This window comes from Anas acuta, chromosome Z, assembly GCF_963932015.1.
Source record: "Anas acuta chromosome Z, bAnaAcu1.1, whole genome shotgun sequence".
Taxonomy (NCBI): Eukaryota; Metazoa; Chordata; class Aves; order Anseriformes; family Anatidae; genus Anas; species Anas acuta.
The window spans coordinates 11,475,799-11,494,772 of record NC_089017.1 but is presented as its reverse complement, the minus strand read 5'-3'; the positions used below and the strand labels follow the sequence as shown (position 1 = coordinate 11,494,772).

General features: G+C 37.7%; 1 protein-coding gene across 1 annotated transcript in view; it reads left to right on the top strand.

Annotated features, from left to right (window-relative positions):
• HCN1 (hyperpolarization activated cyclic nucleotide gated potassium channel 1) overlaps positions 1–7,473 on the top strand; it is a 207,606-nt gene extending 200,133 nt beyond the window's left edge. The window contains exons 7-8 of the mRNA XM_068667398.1: positions 4,412–4,576; positions 6,466–7,473. Coding sequence (XP_068523499.1) covers positions 4,412–4,576; positions 6,466–7,277 — 977 coding nt within the window. The 3' untranslated portion in view covers positions 7,278–7,473. The remainder of the gene's footprint in view (positions 1–4,411; positions 4,577–6,465) is intronic.
• Positions 7,474–18,974: the final 11,501 nt, after the last annotated feature.

The following is an 18,974-nucleotide window of genomic DNA, read 5'->3' as shown; positions in this document are numbered from 1 at the left end:
CTGGCAGTTAATGGATAAATTTCGCACTGTCAGCTAATCAGTACTGATTCTCAGAGAGAAAAAAAAGAGTTTTCATAGGTCTGTATAAATTGTAAAAAGGAAATTATTGGATGGGTTCATGGACCCATCCAACAAAGAATAGGAAGGATGTGAAATCACAATTAATGCTAGAGTTGAACTGCTCCCACAGTCTGTTATTTCCTTGAAGAAAAAAATCCCACAGCAAAACAGGGGAGGGGTGAAATTAGCACCTATAGTGGTATATTGATATAGTCTGAAAGAGCTGTGAACATGATCACAGTGAATGCCAAAATGGTGGCTCTTAAGAAAGGTTTACTAATCCTAATTATTTAAGAATAATCTTACTGGATGAATCACTCACCCTAGCTCATTCAGACTTTCCCAAAATCAGTCCGTAGTACCATCTTTTGGGTGTCTTTTGGGTTCCGTACAAAAGTATTTTGTTACATTAATGGAAATATAAAATACTATATACATGTGCCCTATTTTGTTACATTTTAATTAAATATGGAGTGTAAGAACAAGCGAATGTTTTTATCATTGTTCAGTGTTTTGAAATAGTAATTTTTCGTTAGTATAGTGATTGACATTTGTTTTAGACTGTTCTAGGGAGCTGTTGTCCAAAGAGGCTATTTTTTTTTTAAAGTATATAAAATAAATAAATAAATAAATGAAGTTTTACTAAAAGTAAAGCTTCAATTAAATTTGAATTACAGGTTAATTATACCTAATATATAACTATTAATTGTAATTGAATACATTCTTATGTTTGGAAAGGAAAGATAGAAGTATTTAACACTTTCAAAGTGACAGCACGAAGGCAATGCAGCATGCCAACTGCAGATGCGAATATGAGTGAGTAATATGGTGCAGCAGCTTTCTTTTTATGCTAATAAAGAACTTTGTCCAAACCATTTGAAAATAGTGTGTGCCCTTTGTGTTCTACTGCACACTCCTGTGCTATTGTTTGTTTTTCATAGACCATTTAATCAACTAAATATCAAGAAGAGGATGATAGCTGAGGGCACCTGGTGCACTGATGTCATTAAGACACATTTTTAATAAATCATGGATATTTTCATTACATTGTTCTGTTAAAGTCTCCTGTTTATGAATTCATTAAGAAAAAAAAAAAAGTTTCTTATTTCTTATTCATTTAAAAACACACAAGTGTTTCACAGGAGCAATTTTTACATTGTGTTCCTGCTCTCCAGTCCAAATAAATGAGATTTCGTATTTTAATTGTTATATTATGCTATGGAATTTGTTCCAGAAAAATAGCGAATAGATTAAATGAACTCAAATACAGGACACATACAATTAACATACACATTAGTCTTGTGGCCAGAGTGCAAATGATGCCATCGATATGTACATCAAAGCAATACAGATGGTATATCATTGACTATAAAACAACTCAAATCAGTCAAGAAATATTGTTGGAAATGCATTCTGTCCATCACATGAAGGTTGAACTACAGTTCTGCAGTTCATCTTTTGAATGAGACTGCTCAGCTGAAGCTGAGGACATGAAGCTTTTCCTGTTTCATGGAGCAGCCAGCCTCCATAATGACACTCCTTGATCCCTTCTAGACTCCATGACATTTCTCCTATCTTTTCTTTCATGTTGTATCTGACTAGATGATTTTATTATTGATATGAATAGCCTTCCAAAGAGATGTTCTTCAGCCAGAAGTTGTGGGTTGACAAAGGATTTGCAGAATAAGATATACATCTTTTTTATTTTATTTATTTATTTTATTTTTTTTGACATAGTTTACATAGTGATTCTTTCCAGTCTTCTTGCTTGGCAAGAATAACACAAGGAAAGAAGGGCATTAAAAAAAAAAAAAAAAAAGTATTTAGAATGAAGAATGAAAATGTATTTATTTATTACAATAACATACATGAATTCCATTGCTACATTGTCCTGTGACAAAATCTAACTGTTTTTTTATGGCGTCTTCCCATCATTCTTGTTGAAGTAATCTAAAATACAGTGTTCTCTCAATAAAGATGAAAGTATTATTTTTACACTCTTCAGAATACTTAGTATTCACAGTCAGTGTTTGCTTTGTTTGGGGTGTATGATGTTTCATAGGCTCAAGTATTTTTCTTTGTTAAGTACGGTGGAAGATATCTCATTATGCCTTTAGTATTGTTTGAAGCTATTTTAAGTGAAGAAAGCAGAAAATCAAGAGGTAATCACAAATCACACATTTTCCAGACAATTAAGTTATTTATAAATTCAACCATATATTGAAAAACTTCTGTGTAACATCTCAAGTGTATCTTAAGAAATGGAGTGGGTATTCACTGCAGTTAACTACTCCCTTTGGGCAAAGTGTCCTTCTCGTTCTTGTAACTACGATGCAGTGAGTGCAATCAAAGGAGAAGGGGTCAGGATGTGTTAGGGGATGGAAGAAGAAAGGACTGACTTCTGTTTGCTCTTTACAACAGATCATAATTTTTCTTGGGTAACAGGTCTTCTGAGGGACATTGGGTCGAGACTTTTACAATAGACATTAGTCTATAAATTCTTCCCAAAGCTATAGGGGTCTAAGTACATTCTATGCTAGTACTGGATACACATTAATATTCTTTGATTTATCCACTGTTATTTAAGCATCTTAGCCCCTAAGCCTTCAGTTAGGTAGCATGTGGAAATTCTTCAACAAGAAGTATCAGACCAAAAAACATCAGGGTTCTTTAAACTGAATTAAAAAAATGAATAAAAAAAGTGTTTTGTTAAAGACACACAGCAAAATAAATAACTATACTAGCACTTTGCACATTTGAAGTAATGCTGCAGAATTTCTTATTTCATATAATGAAAAATATTTTTATTTCCACACTTCATTGAGAATGATAGTTTGTTCTTAATACACAAGCATGGTAGGAAACAGTTTCTTGATCCGCTTCCAGTATTTAAATATTAACAGATATGCTCAATATCTGCTCTATATGCTCTATAACTCAATGCTCTTAACTGCTAGAACTGGGTAGGGAAATTATCTCCCACCCTGCCTGAGCCCTAGAATTCAGAACATTTCTACATGTTTTTTCATTCCCAAACTTGAAAATGGGATAAAATCAAACACTACTTTTTGCAATTGACATTTTCATGTCAATTTGTACTGTACATTGCAGTTTGTACTGCAATGAGAATTAATTGGAATGCTTGAGTAAAACATCAGTTGTGATCTAAAGGAAAACACGGTTTAGGGAATAAGGGTGGATAGACAATTTGAAAGAAGTTTCCAAATTGTTTCTAATTTCAAAGTCTCATGCAAACAACCTCACTTTTAGTTGAATATAAAGAATATTTCAAACTGAACCCATTGTACTTTATGCTGTGTTAAATGTTCTTTTATTTTAGGTAATAGTAAATCTCCTGTAACCTTTGCTAATGTAGATCTTCATTGAAAACAGGAGTGGATTCAAGGAAAAGAATGATCACATATATATTCTAGAAGTGAGATATCTTCAATACCTTGAGTTTGACATCTTTGCAAACATATGAGGTCTTACATAACATGTCTGAATATCAGAGACTTCTGCTGGTAAACATAGTTGCATTAGATGGATTTATGCATCTCTCTAATATGTTTTTCTGTTACAATCCTCTGACACTGCCTTAGGCCTTTATCCAGAAAACCTTTTCCTGTGGGTTCAAGAATAAACAGTTGCAAGCTGAACTGTTTTTTGGGACCCTGCATGTAGATTCAGTCCCCTGTCTTCCAGAACAATGAATTCCTGTTGGAGATACTCTCAAAGCAAGCCTGCTAGATTAATGAAGTGGAGTAAAGAAAGGTTAAAAGGGATCTGCTGTTCAGCCAAATAAAAAAAAAAAAAAAAAAGTCTAAAATCCTAATTTTCATCTCCCATGACATAAAACCAAACAGAAAGCATTTTCACATTTGAAACATTTTTATTAAAGCACTTCTTACATTCAGATATCATGTATTAAAACAGCTTAGAAAATCTGCTGAATGATTAAAGGAATTGATTCTCTCTGTCAGCTGAATATTTCAAAAATAATAATAAAAAAATCAATAGAATCACTTGTGTTAATTGAGTCAGCAAGCTGTATTTGACAGCTGATGGATCATTTTTTACAACTTCAAGTGATTTTTTTTTAAAGGCCCAATAAAATCAGAATGTAGACTGAGAAAACATATAAGCAGGGCTTTTAAAGGAGATTAGTTATTTTTTCATAGTAGCAGAGATAGAATCAAACACCTTCAGAACTGCCCATGCAACCTTGTGCAAATAGCAAGAGAAAAATTGCCAGAGTACTTGTTATCATTGAGTCATTTCCTAGCTGTTAAGTTTCTCATGGTTCACTAAATCTTTGTTTCCTATGTGCAACAAATGTTTCTCTCCCCAGAGATTTGCCTTTTGACCAAGGGCCGTCGAACTGCCAGTGTACGAGCAGACACGTATTGTCGCCTCTACTCCCTCTCAGTGGACAACTTCAATGAGGTTCTGGAAGAGTACCCCATGATGAGAAGAGCCTTTGAAACAGTGGCAATTGATAGACTCGACAGAATAGGTATTATTATTTTTTCCATATTTGAAATTCATAAAATCTTTCTACCTTTCTACCTCTTCTTTTCCTAGATACGATAGTTGAAGGATAATGTGCCAAGATTCAATCTTTCTTAAAAAATTCATTTCTGTTACATTGAAGTAAATGCTCTATTGATCTATAAATAAGATGTGATCAGATAAGAAATTCTGAAAGTTCATTTTTAAGTAATAGAAAACTTTGAATTTTAGAGAGCTCTCAGTCTTCTATGAGGATTATTCTGTATAGTTTAATTATCATTAGCATTATTTATTAATCCTTTATATTTCTTTTTCTGACCTCAGCAATTCATGGGATTTATGCAGTTTAGGGAGCAGTAGATGACATATTCCTATATAAACAGTTTAGAGATGGCATCTATAGTGCTGAGAAGAGCTGAAGTCTCTGAGCACTCTCAAAACCTGTGTTTGTTGAAGTGAGCTAATCCTTTGCAGCAGGACTCTCATTTTCCTCACAACATGGGTTCTGGTAGCATTGATGGCTGCACACTGAAGTTACTCAGATCAGCTTGTAATGAGAAAAGCAGGACAAGGATAGCTTAGCGAAATGTGGAATTATATGGCAGATTATCAAAACAGTGTTGCTATTGTGCAACCAGCCCTTCTGGACCCCTCTAATAAAATGTATTAGATAAAAATATATGGCCTTAGGTAGAAAGAAATGCGTTCTGATCATCATTATCGACACTGCTTTTAAAATGCAGATATTCATATAAAATCTTTTATCCTCAATGTAGTCTCCTCAGCCTCACAAGAAAATTCTAGTGTAAGATTTTATCCACATCACTCTTTTTCAATACAGGTAAGTCTGCAGTTTCTCCAAAGGGGATAGGTAACAACTTTCAGTGCATTGTCATTGTGCTATCTATTCTCAGCTGAAAATGTGATTTGGAAGAAAACGTATTTGTGTTTTCTTTAATGTAGCAAGAGTACAAAAATGAAATACATATATATAGTTTTCCAATATTGAATAGATCTATTTTATTATTTTGTAATTTATGAGTATTCAGTGTATTTATTTATCTTATTAAGACTTTACAAACTCATAAAATTTTTCTTCCAATGCTTTCTGGAAACGTAGTCCAACTCTTAAGTGATATGTGCTTCAATAATACTAGTAGTAAAGTACAGTGTGCTCAGATCACTACTAATCCAGTCTGAAGTGCTGTGTTTACAATACAAAATCTACACAGAACAAAAGATAAAATGTGAATTGTCTTACCTAAAAAGAAACAAAGCAAAACAAAACAAAAAACAGCTCAGTGCCATTGTATTCCTATGACATAAAATAGCATCTGCATCTTGCAGACACTAAAAGCATCAAAAAAGCATCAAGGAAATGTCAGGACACAGAAAAGACACAATATGCAACAGGCTTTATTGTGTAAGCAAGTTTCACATTAGCAATGAGATCGTATCAGCTCACAAGCATTGAAAACATGATTTCCTGTAAACTAGTGGTCACTGGTTACTAATGGCTAGTAATTAGTTCCATGGAATGTACTAAATGGAAGATGTATTTATAACTTACATAACAGTTTAGTGGAAATTAGGACAGCTTTGCAGAAAGAAGAATGTTATTTGTGCAGAGCCTGATGGCCTTTTCGACCCTTTTGTTTGCTAAATTACCATGGTTACATATTCAGAATAATTGCAATAATGGAAATGCACTGCAAGTGAAGGAGCACGGAAAGTTCAGGTGTCTCTGAACATGATGGCACTACTAAAGCTTGCAGTTCTGGTGTAGAGAGGGGGAACCATACCTGGGTGAAGGCGATGCTCATATGAGCCTCAGCAAAAGAGCTGAAATGTAAAGTATGTCAGGCTGGCTAAGTCTTCTGCTTGTCTGTGCAGGGAAGAAGAACTCCATCCTTCTCCAGAAGTTCCAGAAGGACCTCAATACAGGGGTTTTCAACAACCAGGAGAATGAGATCTTGAAGCAGATTGTCAAGCATGACAGGGAGATGGTGCAGACCATCGCCCCAGTGAGCTTGCAGCAGATGCCGGTGCTGAACTCCAGCACCTCTACCACCTCCTCATCACGCGTCAGGACACAGTCCCCTCCTGTTTACACCGCTGGCAGCCTGTCCCATGGAAACCTGCACTCCCCCTCGCCCAGCACACAGACACCCCAGCAAGCTGTCATCCTTTCGCCCTGTTCCTACACCACTGCTGTCTGCAGTCCGCCTGTACAGAGTCCCCTGGCCGGCCGAACTTTCCAGTACGCCTCACCGACAGCCTCACAGCTCTCCCTCATGCAGCAGCAGCCACAGGCACCCCAGCCACCGCCAGGTGCTGCACCCAAGAATGAGGTTCACAAGAGCACCCAGGCCCTCCACAACACCAACCTGAGCCGGGAGGTGCGGCCCCTCTCCGCATCGCAGCCCTCCTTGCCCCACGAGATCTCCACACTGATCGCCAGGCCTCACCCCACCGTGGGGGAGTCCCTGGCCTCCCTTCCGCAGCCTGCCCCTGGAGCCAGTGTGCCACCGGCCAGCCGGGCCACTGTCCCCCAGCGGGTCTCACTCTTCCGACAGATGTCCTCGGGAGCCATCCCCCCAAACCGGGGGGCAGTGCCGCCCACAGCACCCCTGCAAAGGGATTCTTCTGCAGTCTTAAGCACAGAGTCGGAGGGAGACAAACCACGGTTCGCATCAAACTTATGATCCCTGGTGACTACGAGAAAACAGACTTGCAGCAAACTGAGAGCCGTCCCAGGAACTGTTTTAGCCTGTTTCCTCGTGTATCCTAGCAGTCTACTTATGAGAAAAAATACTTTAGACAGCTTTGCCCTAAATAACGAATGTAAAAATTATGTGTGTATATATATATATATATATTTTATATATATATATATATATATATATCAAAAAAGGGATTGAGAAAACTTGTTTGAATTCGTGTCTTCCTTTCTTGCAACCATTAAAGAAGTCTAATTCTTCTGTAATATCATTTATTTATAATATGTTGACTTTAAAACCAGTCTAACAGATTTCTTTGTTCACCAGGTTTCCCATTTTCATGGGAAAATTGTCAACATAGTAACAAATTTCAAACAAGTATAAAACAAATAACCAACCTAACTAAAACAAAGCACTGAGTAGTATTCTGAAAACATTGTTATTTCATTTATTCATATACATTGTTAACAATTTTTCATGAAGAGTTCAGTTATTTCCAATTGCAATTACTATTTTTTGTGCTTTCCATTCAGAATTAGATTGACAAGACAAGGATGGCACTAGCACTCCTCTGGATAGATTGTAACCTCACACCATGTCAACCCTTCTGTTGTTTCAGTAAACTGGGTGGACTTCAGTCTTCATATTGCTAAAGACTTTTACAAAGACTATAAATATTGCCATTGTAAATACCTTTTTAGACCCAAATAAAAATAGCTGCTGTGTGGTGTACCATTGCAAGGTATTTGTTTAGGAATTTAGGTTCAGCTCTTCACTTCAAAATTTACCGTTTTAAAATTTGTTAAAGCTAAGTGCAACACAACTGTTGAATTGTAATGCAATGGCTTAAAACCTACAATGTTACTTTTACATGCAATGTTTTACGCAAAATTGTACGCTTGATCCTGCAAATCGCTTGTACTTCACCAATACCATCACTTTTCTTCTCCTTGCCCTAAATAGCATCCGAAAATATTCCATGCATGCTTTGGGAAAGAAAAAAAATAATAATTAAAAAAATAAAAATAAAAATAGGTTCAGTCAGCTATTGTAGGAAAAGACTTTTATGGTATCTTAGGAACTAATAACCATTCATCGATTTATGTCTACCTTAAAATTCCTATAATGCTGACTTTGAATCTCTGGTTTAAGTCTAGAAGTGAGGTCTTTCATTTAAAGGATTATTTGTAATCCACAGCTTGATCTAGGCTTTCAGGTGCTTTCTGTGTCTTCACTGTAGTTTTGTAGTTGACTGTGGTGTTAATTTAAAAAAAAATAAAAATTAAATATAATATAGCATCAAGTCTGTCTGGAAATGCACGATTTGCTCTGTGTATATTGTAATTAAATGGATAGTGTATCCTAAGGCATGTAGTGTCAAACATAGCCCATAGGTATGAGGTTTATTAATTTTTATGTCTTCAAAACAGAATGGAAATTGTGACAGAAAGCAGGGTTAAAGCATACCGTTTTGTGAACGTTTTGTTCTGTTTGCTCAGATCTTCATGTTATCCATAAAAAAAAAAAAAAAAAAAAAAAAAAAAAAAGAAAAGTTCTTTCATAGTCATTTGTGCCTGATTTGTCACATTTAATAGATATTGAAACTAAATGTGTAATAATTTAACTCATTGAAAAATCAGCATTATGGATATGATACAAGCATATATTCTGTTCCTTAAAACTCAGCAGATTCATGTTAAGGAAGTGAATGCAAAGGAATTCTTCTTTTCCCATTAATGCTGAGTTTCACAATGCACAGAAAAATTAAATAACATCACATACTACGTAATGCAGTGAATCCAGATGTACTTGAGAGCCAAGTAAATATTCTAAAGCTAACAGAGCTTGAACCCATGCTGCCTGTTATGCCTTTTACTAAAGTGGTACATCAAATAAAAAGTAAAAAAATATCTATTTTTCCAGTTTCTGCTGACTCCCACTCACCAGTGAAAATCAATGTAATTAACCCATTAACATGCTGCTGCCATTAGTCCAAGTGGCCCAGAGTAGTATACGAGGAAGTGGTTGTTTAAACATGTTTGGAACATTATGGATACGCTGCAAGACCATTTATTTCTCAGTACAATACCCCCCACATATTATTTTAATACTAACAAATTCTGTCAGTTAATTAAGATCATATTCTGATCTTTCAAACTGTTTAAGGTTTACATTTAATAGGAGAAATGGGGTTAGTAGTGAAATATTTTTATATATATATTTATTTTATTTTAAGCACTATGAAGAAATATTAATTCACATGGTCTTTCAGTGAAACCATAAATAATTTTTAATGACTTTGTAATAGAGTGGACAATATCTAGGCTTTGTATGTTAATTAAAAAAAAAAAGTGGTACAGGGTATAAAATTATATACGTATATATATAATGTATGTATGAATGTATATATACTTAGATTAAGAACCAAATGACTCACATTCCTGTAATATAAAGGTCCATTGCTAGTTTCTGAACTGACCTATTTTGTCTGTACATACCTAAGCCCATAAATATGAAATCTCACATCTGTACAGGATGAAATGTATTAATGAAAAAGGTTGGATCTTACTGCTGCTGGGAAGACTATAGATCTGATTCTTACAATAACTCTATGATTGGGGATAAGTTAGACTTTTTTCTTTTGTCTTTGCTCAAAGCCATAAATAAATATATATTAAAAATTATTAATAAATTGAAGAAAATATTTAAAAAATAAAACCACGAATGTGTTTTTTTTCTTTTCTTTTTTTTTTTTCTTTTTTTTTTTTTTTTCATTCTGATAGGTTCATAACTTATCAGTTTTTTCTTTACCATGAAAGAAGAACTGTTTGCTTTTCCCATTTCTCTGTTCATAGTCCCAGAACTGATGTGCAGTATGGGAGAGGTGGGGAAAAGAATGAGTAATAGTTGAGATTTCATGAGACTATTGGTATGGAAGTAGTATTCATTAACTACTCTGTAGGTGATCGTAACTGAAGATACAGAACTGGAACCAAAGTGAGTTTTATTTTAAGCAGCAAAAGTTAAAGTCATGGTGGATGTCATTATGAGTTGAGATTAATATTTCTGTTTTCAAAATTCACTCACATGAGTTCTCACACTGACTTCAGTATGTTTATCCATGTGAATTCTATTCTAATTTATAGATGGAAGAAAATATTTTGTTTAAAAAATAAAATATTGGATTTTTAAAAGAACCTGCAGCTCAGCTGCTCTGGCAACACACAGTCACATTAATTATTTCTGCTGTTCTGAAGTACTCTTTTCACACAAAAAATGCAAAAAGATAGCAACACAAAGTGTTTGTTTAGAAATCCAGATCTGAGCTATAGTGAATTATGTAGTATATTCTAGGACACATTGTAAGTATTGGGTACACACAGTTTATTCATTTAGTGTTTGGCTTTTCTCCTGTTTTTTTTTTTTTGTTTGTTTGTTTGTTTGTTTGTTTGTTTTTGTTTTTGTTTGTTTGTTTGTTTGTTTTTGTTTTTGTTTGTTTGTTTGTTTGTTTGCTCAGTTGTTTTTTAAGCAGGGAAGAGTAAGAACAGTGTAATTGCTTTAGACCATATGCTCTGAGAAATACATGTTGTGAATTTAGAACCTATACATTTTTACAAGTAGTAAAAAAACACAAGAACAAAACCCAGTGCTCTTTCACATAATTAGCACTTTTGGTCACTTACTTGATTGACGCAGTGGGTCATACAGGCTGGTGGCAAAATTGCTGGTCCATGATTACATTTCCATCACCTCCATGAGCAAATGCAATATCTTAACTTATGCTAGCACTGACGTTTCCAGTCAAGATATGGGAACATTAGAACACAGTGGTAGAACACAAGAAAGGTATCAACCTAAATGAAGTGAATCTGTCCATGTACCTTCTATGTACATTTTCAAATACTGCTACATGTATATGCACCCCCTTTTAAAAAGTATCTTTTTTGATATAAACAAAACATTCAGTAGATCATTTAAGATGTATACAGTGTCTCAGATCATTCTTGTCTTATGAGTTAAAAGACTCAAAAGAGCATTTGCACTGAAACTAAACTTCGAATCATGCTTGATACTGTTCCAGATACATGATGTTCTTTCACCTGCTTGCAGAAGATACCATATTTCTTACTATTCTCCAGTTTTATATGACATATTTGCAGACCCCTACTAAGGTCCCACCCCAGTTAGTTCTTGCTGAAAGGTCATTGGCAAAATTGGATTGAGTAGAACCACACACAAAAAGGAAGAGAAAATGTGAAATGTCATATTGCCTCTCTTACCAGTTCAAATTAGCCTGTGCATGAAAGGGAATCAAGTACTCTACAGCATTTCACCGGAAAGTCTGTAGAGACCTGCAGGGATTCTGATACCATTCATCTCAAGAAAATCAGGTTCCAACCTGAAAAATATGTACCCGATGTCAGCTGCTTCTGAACTCTACTGTTACTGAAGAGTTTACATGAACAGGGGCAAATAGTTTCTATAGCATTAGCAAAACATTTTGCCTATCCTCTATTTAGGGACTACTCTTTATAGTTTCTCTACTGCACTAGTACCAGAAAGCCAAGGTCTTCTGTGAACAGCATAATAGAGCACGACCATTGCTCATGGATCTACTTGCACTTTTTTTAGGGAGCAAAATGCGTGCAGTCCTGTTTTGTTGTTGCATGGAGGAGGGGTGTGTGTGGGGGAGAAGGGGTAGGGAAGAAATGAGAAAAGACCCTGTTTTGAAGGCAATAAATGGCAGAGGGCAATAAACGGAGCCTTCATTCTTTGTTGTACATACATAGGCATTTTAGGGTCCTGGGCCAGGTTCTGTTTGAATTGGATTTTTCATTTCTTCACAAAATCAACACAAAACATGGGGCTGTTGTGCTTGTTATACCACAGATGTAGTCTGCATTGTTGAGGACAATTTTAATTAATATTTTTTTTCTAAGATCTATGTGGGAGTGTGGCCATGGGGGTCAACAAGCCCCAAGGTTGGTGATAACATTAGACTCTTAACAATGAGACCATCAGGAATGTAAGGTGTTTAGAGGGAACAAAGTAGGATGATTCAGGAGACACCTTGTAGTCTTGGGTTGCTTGTTCTCCAGTCCTTAAGACATAGAAGTTGCTGGGTGTTTTCTACTGCCGAGCGAAGTTGTTGACCAATGAATAGTTCGTGGAAAAGTACTACTGTGGAGCAAATAGTATAAGAAGGAAACCTGTCTTCAATATGAGAGTGGAAGACAGTTGAAGTTATGTCATCAATAAAGTGGTAGCAGTTAGTGATTCTGAAAGAACCCTGGTGTCCTTGTGGTCATTACACCACAGATCTGGAGGATTTACATTCAAATTTATGAATTCCTCTAGTGTAGTCAAAAGGCGATGTGAACAATAATTCATAGAATCATAGAATATCCTGAGTTGGAAGGGACCCTTAAGGATCATCAAGTCCAACTCTTGACACCGCACAGGTCTGCCCAAGTTCAGACCATGTGACTAAGTGCACAGTCCAATCTCTTCTTAAATTCAGTCAGGCTCGGTGCAGTGACCACTTCCCTGGGGAGCCTGTTCCAGTGTGCAACCACCCTCTCTGCGAAGAACCCCTTCCTGATGTCCAGCCTAAACTTCCCCTGCCTCAGCTTAACTCCATTCCCGCGGGTCCTGTCGCTGGTGTTAATGGAGAAAAGGTCTCCTGCCTCTCGACACCCCCTTACGAGGAAGTTGTAGACTGCGATGAGGTCTCCCCTTAGCCTCCTCTTCTCCAGGCTGAACAGGCCCAGTGCCCTCAGCCGTTCCTCGTACGTCTTCCCCTCCAGGCCTTTCACCATCTTTGTAGCCCAATTGATGCCAGGTCAATGTCCACTGCAACAGGGAAGGAGAAAAGATGGGCAATAATATTTGAGTTGCTCTTACAAAGGACTATGACTATTCCTGAATATGATCTGGTCTGATCAATTCACATCTGAAACTTTTATGAAAGTAGATCATATTGTCATTGCAAACTTTGCTTTTTTTTTTTTTTTTTTAATTTAATTTGTCGGTCAATGCCCTTTCTGCCTATGATTTGTTTTCAGCCAATGTTAAGTCATCTTGGCAACAGATTAGTACCAAAATTTGGAGGCATCTAAAATATTTTTATTTAGCTGATAACTGTATGTCGATGTTCAAAAAAACATTAAGATTTTGTTGTTGTTGTTTTTAAACTCTCTAAAGGAAGTGTATTGTGTGCATTTTACCAATTGGTATTATGCTAATACTGTCCTCCAAGTAGAGCTCTTGAAATGTTAATGATTCACTGGATCTTTGTCTCACAGATCACGGTGTCCTGGACAGAAATAGTGAATACTGTGGAAAAGTCCAAGAGAATGGTTATGATATTTCCTATTTTCATCCAATAGCAAGACCATTCCTGTCATTGACTGTCAGATCTACCAGGTAAATCAGATTCTAGGTGGGACAGTCCAAGGCTTTGGCTCTTGTTTGTCTTTTGCAAGACAAAGAGATGTGGACTCAATTCAGAACTCTCCATCAAGCTCTTGATTGAAACTCTTGATATTCACATAGAGAGATAAATGAGATATATAATATAATGTCATCTGGTACATAGCATCAGTAACATTCAGCATGTTTTGTGAAAGAAGAGACAATTTTTTTATTTTTTTTTTAATGCCTTGCAAAAGAAAGGAGAGTTCATATTGTTAATAGCTGCTGAAAATTGATGTGTCTAGGGTAAACTTTCATAGTGTAGGCAGCAGTATTATAGAAGACAGCACTGAACATAGAGCACCATATGTCACTGTCCTGGTTATTTGAGGTCAATGGTTGTCAATGAGGTTATTTATGGTTTATCGCTACACTCTTCTGAGTCACTTCTTGCTCTCTTATCCTGTCCCAGATATCTAGAACACACAGCTGTGTATGTTAATAGTTTCATCTGTGACAGGTGATAAAACACATTGTGGAAAGTGTTTTGTAAAAGTGATTGTTCTTTTATTTTGTTTCTTCTCAGATTTTTTTTTCAGGAAAATTCTCAGTAATAATGAGACATACTGATGTCATTAACAAAAAACAGCAAAAATGGAAAAGGTGACAATCAAATGAGTAGAAGAAAGGCAAAACCATAATGAGAAAAAAAAAAAAAAAAAAAAGAGTATATATTTGAAATAAACCTATTTGTTAAGATTCCCTGAAATACATGAAAGAGATAGGGAAGGAAAGATGACAATATGTCAAGTCCTATTGAAGGCTGGCAAGTAGTTCTGTCATAAGAGTAGCAATAAAGCAAGAGGAGAAGGAGAAATCAGTCTCTCTTGGTTTTCTGTCACAAATCCATGACTTCTTTTGGGTCATATATTTAATTTCTTTTGAAAAATGAAAGCAAATAGACTCATTTTGCTGGTTGCTACTTTTGATATCAGACCTGGGCCTATTAGAAGAGTGTAAGAGAGAGTACATGTATCTGGAAAATCATGAAACTGGGTATTTTGGGCACTTTTGTCCTGGGTCCCATGCACGCTTTTAGCAATCATATTGTTAAAAAACAATAATACACATATATGTATATTCATGTTATTATAGCATTGCACTCTATGTCTAACAGTTAATATTATGAACATGGAAAATATGCACAAAATTTGTCAACAAAGCTAATTAAACTTCAAGGTAGGCTGAAGCAAACTGACTAGTAGTGGGTCCAAAGTGGAAACCACAAAAATTACTACTGATCAGGATTTGGTGGAGGCTGTGACACATCACAACCAGCATGTAAGACTTTCAGAGATATTCTTTCCAAATATATGTTATAACTCAAACCAATTAGACAAATTATTACTCTTCTTCATTTTCTTTGTACAGCTTGTGTCTCCTCCTTTTCTTTCTTTTTCTTCCTTCCTTCCTTCCTTCCTTCCTTCCTTCCTTCCTTCCTTCCTTCCTTCCTTCCTTCCTTCCTTCCTTCCTTCCTTCCTTCCTTCCTTCCTTCCTTCTTTCCTTCTTTCTTTCTTTCCTTCTTTCCTTCTTTCTTTCCTTCTTTCCTTCTTTCCTTCTTTCTTTCCTTCTTTCCTTCTTTCCTTCTTTCCTTCTTTCCTTCTTTCCTTCTTTCCTTCTTTCTTTCCTTCTTTCTTTCCTTCTTTCCTTCTTTCCTTCTTTCTTTCCTTCTTTCCTTCTTTCCTTCTTTCTTTCCTTCTTTCTTTCCTTCTTTCCTTCTTTCCTTCTTTCCTTCTTTCTCTCTCTCTCTCTCTCTCTCTCTCTCTCTCTCCCTCTTTCTCTCTCTTTCTCTCTCTTTCTCTCTTTTTTTTTCTTCACATTGTGTAAGTCATTTGTTGCCTTCTGGGACTCAAGCCACAACATCACTGTACTGGTGGTGAAAGGCAACAAATGACAAGAGTACCCCCATGAAACTTCGATAATCTTCAGTCTCTGGCAGCTGGAGAGTATAACCAGAGAAGGTTACTTTTTTGCTGCATCATAAGTCCCATGAACATTAAGGACAAAAAGAGGAATGGATTATTTTGAAATCTATCTAGAAGAAAGTATCCAGAATATGATTAAATTCTATCTATTTGTACATTAAGTTTTGTATTAACATTACAGCTGGGGAGATGGGACTACACTATAAATTGTAACAGTAAGTATAGGATAAATGAATATACTATCTAGTGACTATGTTTACTACCCCAGAAGTAATGAGCATTTGGAGGGAAAGTGGTGTAACTCATTTAATCATTAGTGTCTATGAACAATCATACAAACCATATTTCATGATAGAATATCTTATCTAAGTAAACATCAAGTGTATTTGTCAGACTTTTATTGGCACCGCCACTTTGAAGCTACGCTCTTAAAGCAAAATAATAAAAGTTATTTGGTAATGTATAACTAAATAAATAAAAGTTTAAAACCTTATGAATGCAACAAAACTAAAACATACCAAGTTATCTCCATATATCTAACACTCATGCAATGCATTCAAAGTGGGAAACAATGCAGCCCAGCCTTCTATACCCTGAATGCAAAGAATAGGCATTGGATGGTGCCTTCATTACAGCCATCTGTGATCTCCAGCCATGGCTAAGTGGATGTAATACCATGCTCAGTATCTGACAACATAGGTAGTTTTTTCAGCCAGCAGGAGAATATTGAGAGTTGAAACTATTGCTTTCAAAATTTAGGTCCAGTGAAATGTTTTAGCCAAACATATTTGTTAATCTTAAACTGCTACCAGCTATTAAAAAATTAAATATAATACTCTAGACACTTCATTTGTGATTGCTTAGCAAGTAGCATCTAGAAACATCATTCACATCCAATTATTAAATTAAAGTTCCATCAGAATGGGTGAGTTTTAATTATTACCTTTATTTCTTGTATTTTCGGTTGGCACTAGAAACTAGCAAAAATACAACAAGAGGTCCTGTAGTGGGTTTACATGGCAAAGTTTTGGTGGCAGGAGGCCATAGGGGTGGTTTCTGTGAGAAAGATATAGAAGCTGCCCCATGTTTGGGAAGGGTCCCATTGTTTTCCAGAGCTGAGCCAATAAGTGATGTTGTTTTGTGCCCCTGTGAGAGCATATTTAAGACAGGGAAAAAAACGCTGCGCCACACAGCAGCTGGGAGGGAGAGAGCAGTGAGGAACAGCCTTGCAGGCACCAAGGTCAGTGTTAGAAGGAGGGGGAGAGGTACTCCAGGCACTGGAACAGAAGTCCCCTGCAGCCTGTGGTGAGGACCATGGTGAAGCAGGATGTCCCCCTGCAGCCCATGGAGTACCACAAAAAAGCAGGGTTCCATGCTGCAGCCCGTGGAGGAGACCATAGTGGAGCAGGTGGACCTGCACCAACGGAGGCTGCTGCCTGTGGAAGACCCCTGCCGGAGCAGACTCTGGGCCGGACCTGTAGCCGTGGAGAGGAGCCCACGCAAGAGCAGGTGACCTGGCAGGAGCTGCTGCCCATAGGGGAGCCAGGTTGGAGCAGTTTTCTCCTGAGGGATGGACCCCGTGGTACGGACCCATAACTGGAGCAGTTCTGGAAGAGCTGCTGCTTGTGGGAAGCCCACGCCGGATCAGTTCATCAAGGACTGCATCCCGTGGGTGGGAACCCACAGCAAAGGGGACGAGAGTGACCGAGAATCACAGAATCACAGAATCACAGAATTTCTAGGTTGGAAGAGACCTCAAGATCATCGAGTCCAACCTCTGACCTAACAGTCCCCACTAAACCATACCCCTAAGCTCTACATCTAAACGGCTTTTAAAGACCTCCAGGGATGGTGACTCCACCACCTCCCTGGGCAGCCTGTTCCAGTGTCTAACAACCCTTTCGGTAAAGAAGTTCTTCCAAACATCCAGCCTAAAACTCCCCTGGCACAACTTAAGCCCATTCCCCCTCGTCCTGTCACCAGGCATGTGGGAGAACAGGCCAACCCCCACCTCACTACAACCTCCTTTAAGGTATCTGTAGAGAGCAATAAGGTCACCCCTGAGCCTCCTTTTCTCCAGGCTGAACAAGCCCAGCTCCCTCAGCCGCTCCTCGTAGGACTTGCTCTCCAGGCCCCTCACCAGCTTCGTTGCCCTTCTCTGGACCCACTCAAGCACCTCGATGTCCTTCTAGTAGCGAAGGACTAGTCGCATGCTTCGTTGGGTTAGAAACTGGCTGGATGGCCGGGCCCAAAGGGTCGTGGTAAATGGAGTCAAGTCCAGTTGGACTTGACTGCAAACTTACTGAGGGTGCACTCAACGCCCTCGTCCAGATCATTGATGAAGATATTAAAGAGGACCGGCCCCAGCACTGAGCCCTGGGGGACGCCACTAGTGACTGGCCTCCAACTGGATTTGAGCTCAGCTGAATACAGGGATTTCCTTTAAGGTCAAGTCCTGTGGACTGCAAGGTGGACATGAGCCCAGTCTGTTCCCTGGTAGAATAGGGAACAAATATCCTGCTGGACTGTTAGCAACTCAGCAGACAGCAGGTTGCAAGAAGTGATCCTTCACCTATTCTCATATTTGTGGGACTGACTGGGAGTACTGAATCCAGTTTTGGGGCCCCCAATGTAAGGAAGACTGACCGACTTGAGCGAGTTCAAAAATAGATCAAGATATCCATGATGTTAGAGCAAGTGAGGTGGAGTGAGAGGTTGACAGCGAGGCTGATGTGGAGAGACTTAGGAGACCTTATTGCCATCTCTGACTCCAGGATCAGAGGACACAGAGGAGGGGAAGCCAGACCCCTATAGCTGGTTCACAGAAATAGGACAAGAGGTGATGGATGTAAGATGGAACATAGGAAATTACAGTTAGATATAAAAGAAAGATGATAATATGTTTGTTTGTTTATATACCAGTGAAGCTGTAGGATCTCCATTCTTGGAGCTGTTCTAGAGTCAGATGGACATGGCCCTGAGCAACCTGATTTAATTAGACCTGTGTTGAGCAGGTTGTTGTACTGGATGGACCCAGAGATCCCTTCCAACCTAAATTATTCTATGATTGTATGATTGCAATGTCACCACCTGTACACTCTCCTATCCTATCCCCTGGTAACAGCCACTCAATCTGGCCAAAAGTGGATGCAGTGACCTGCATCATAAGTTAAGGCTACCACGTCTGTGTTGTTCATACAGAGCTTTTTCCAGGCATGGAGGTCATACAGCAGCCCTCGTATAAGGAATATTTAGTGGAGTTCCACAAATCAGATCTATAGGT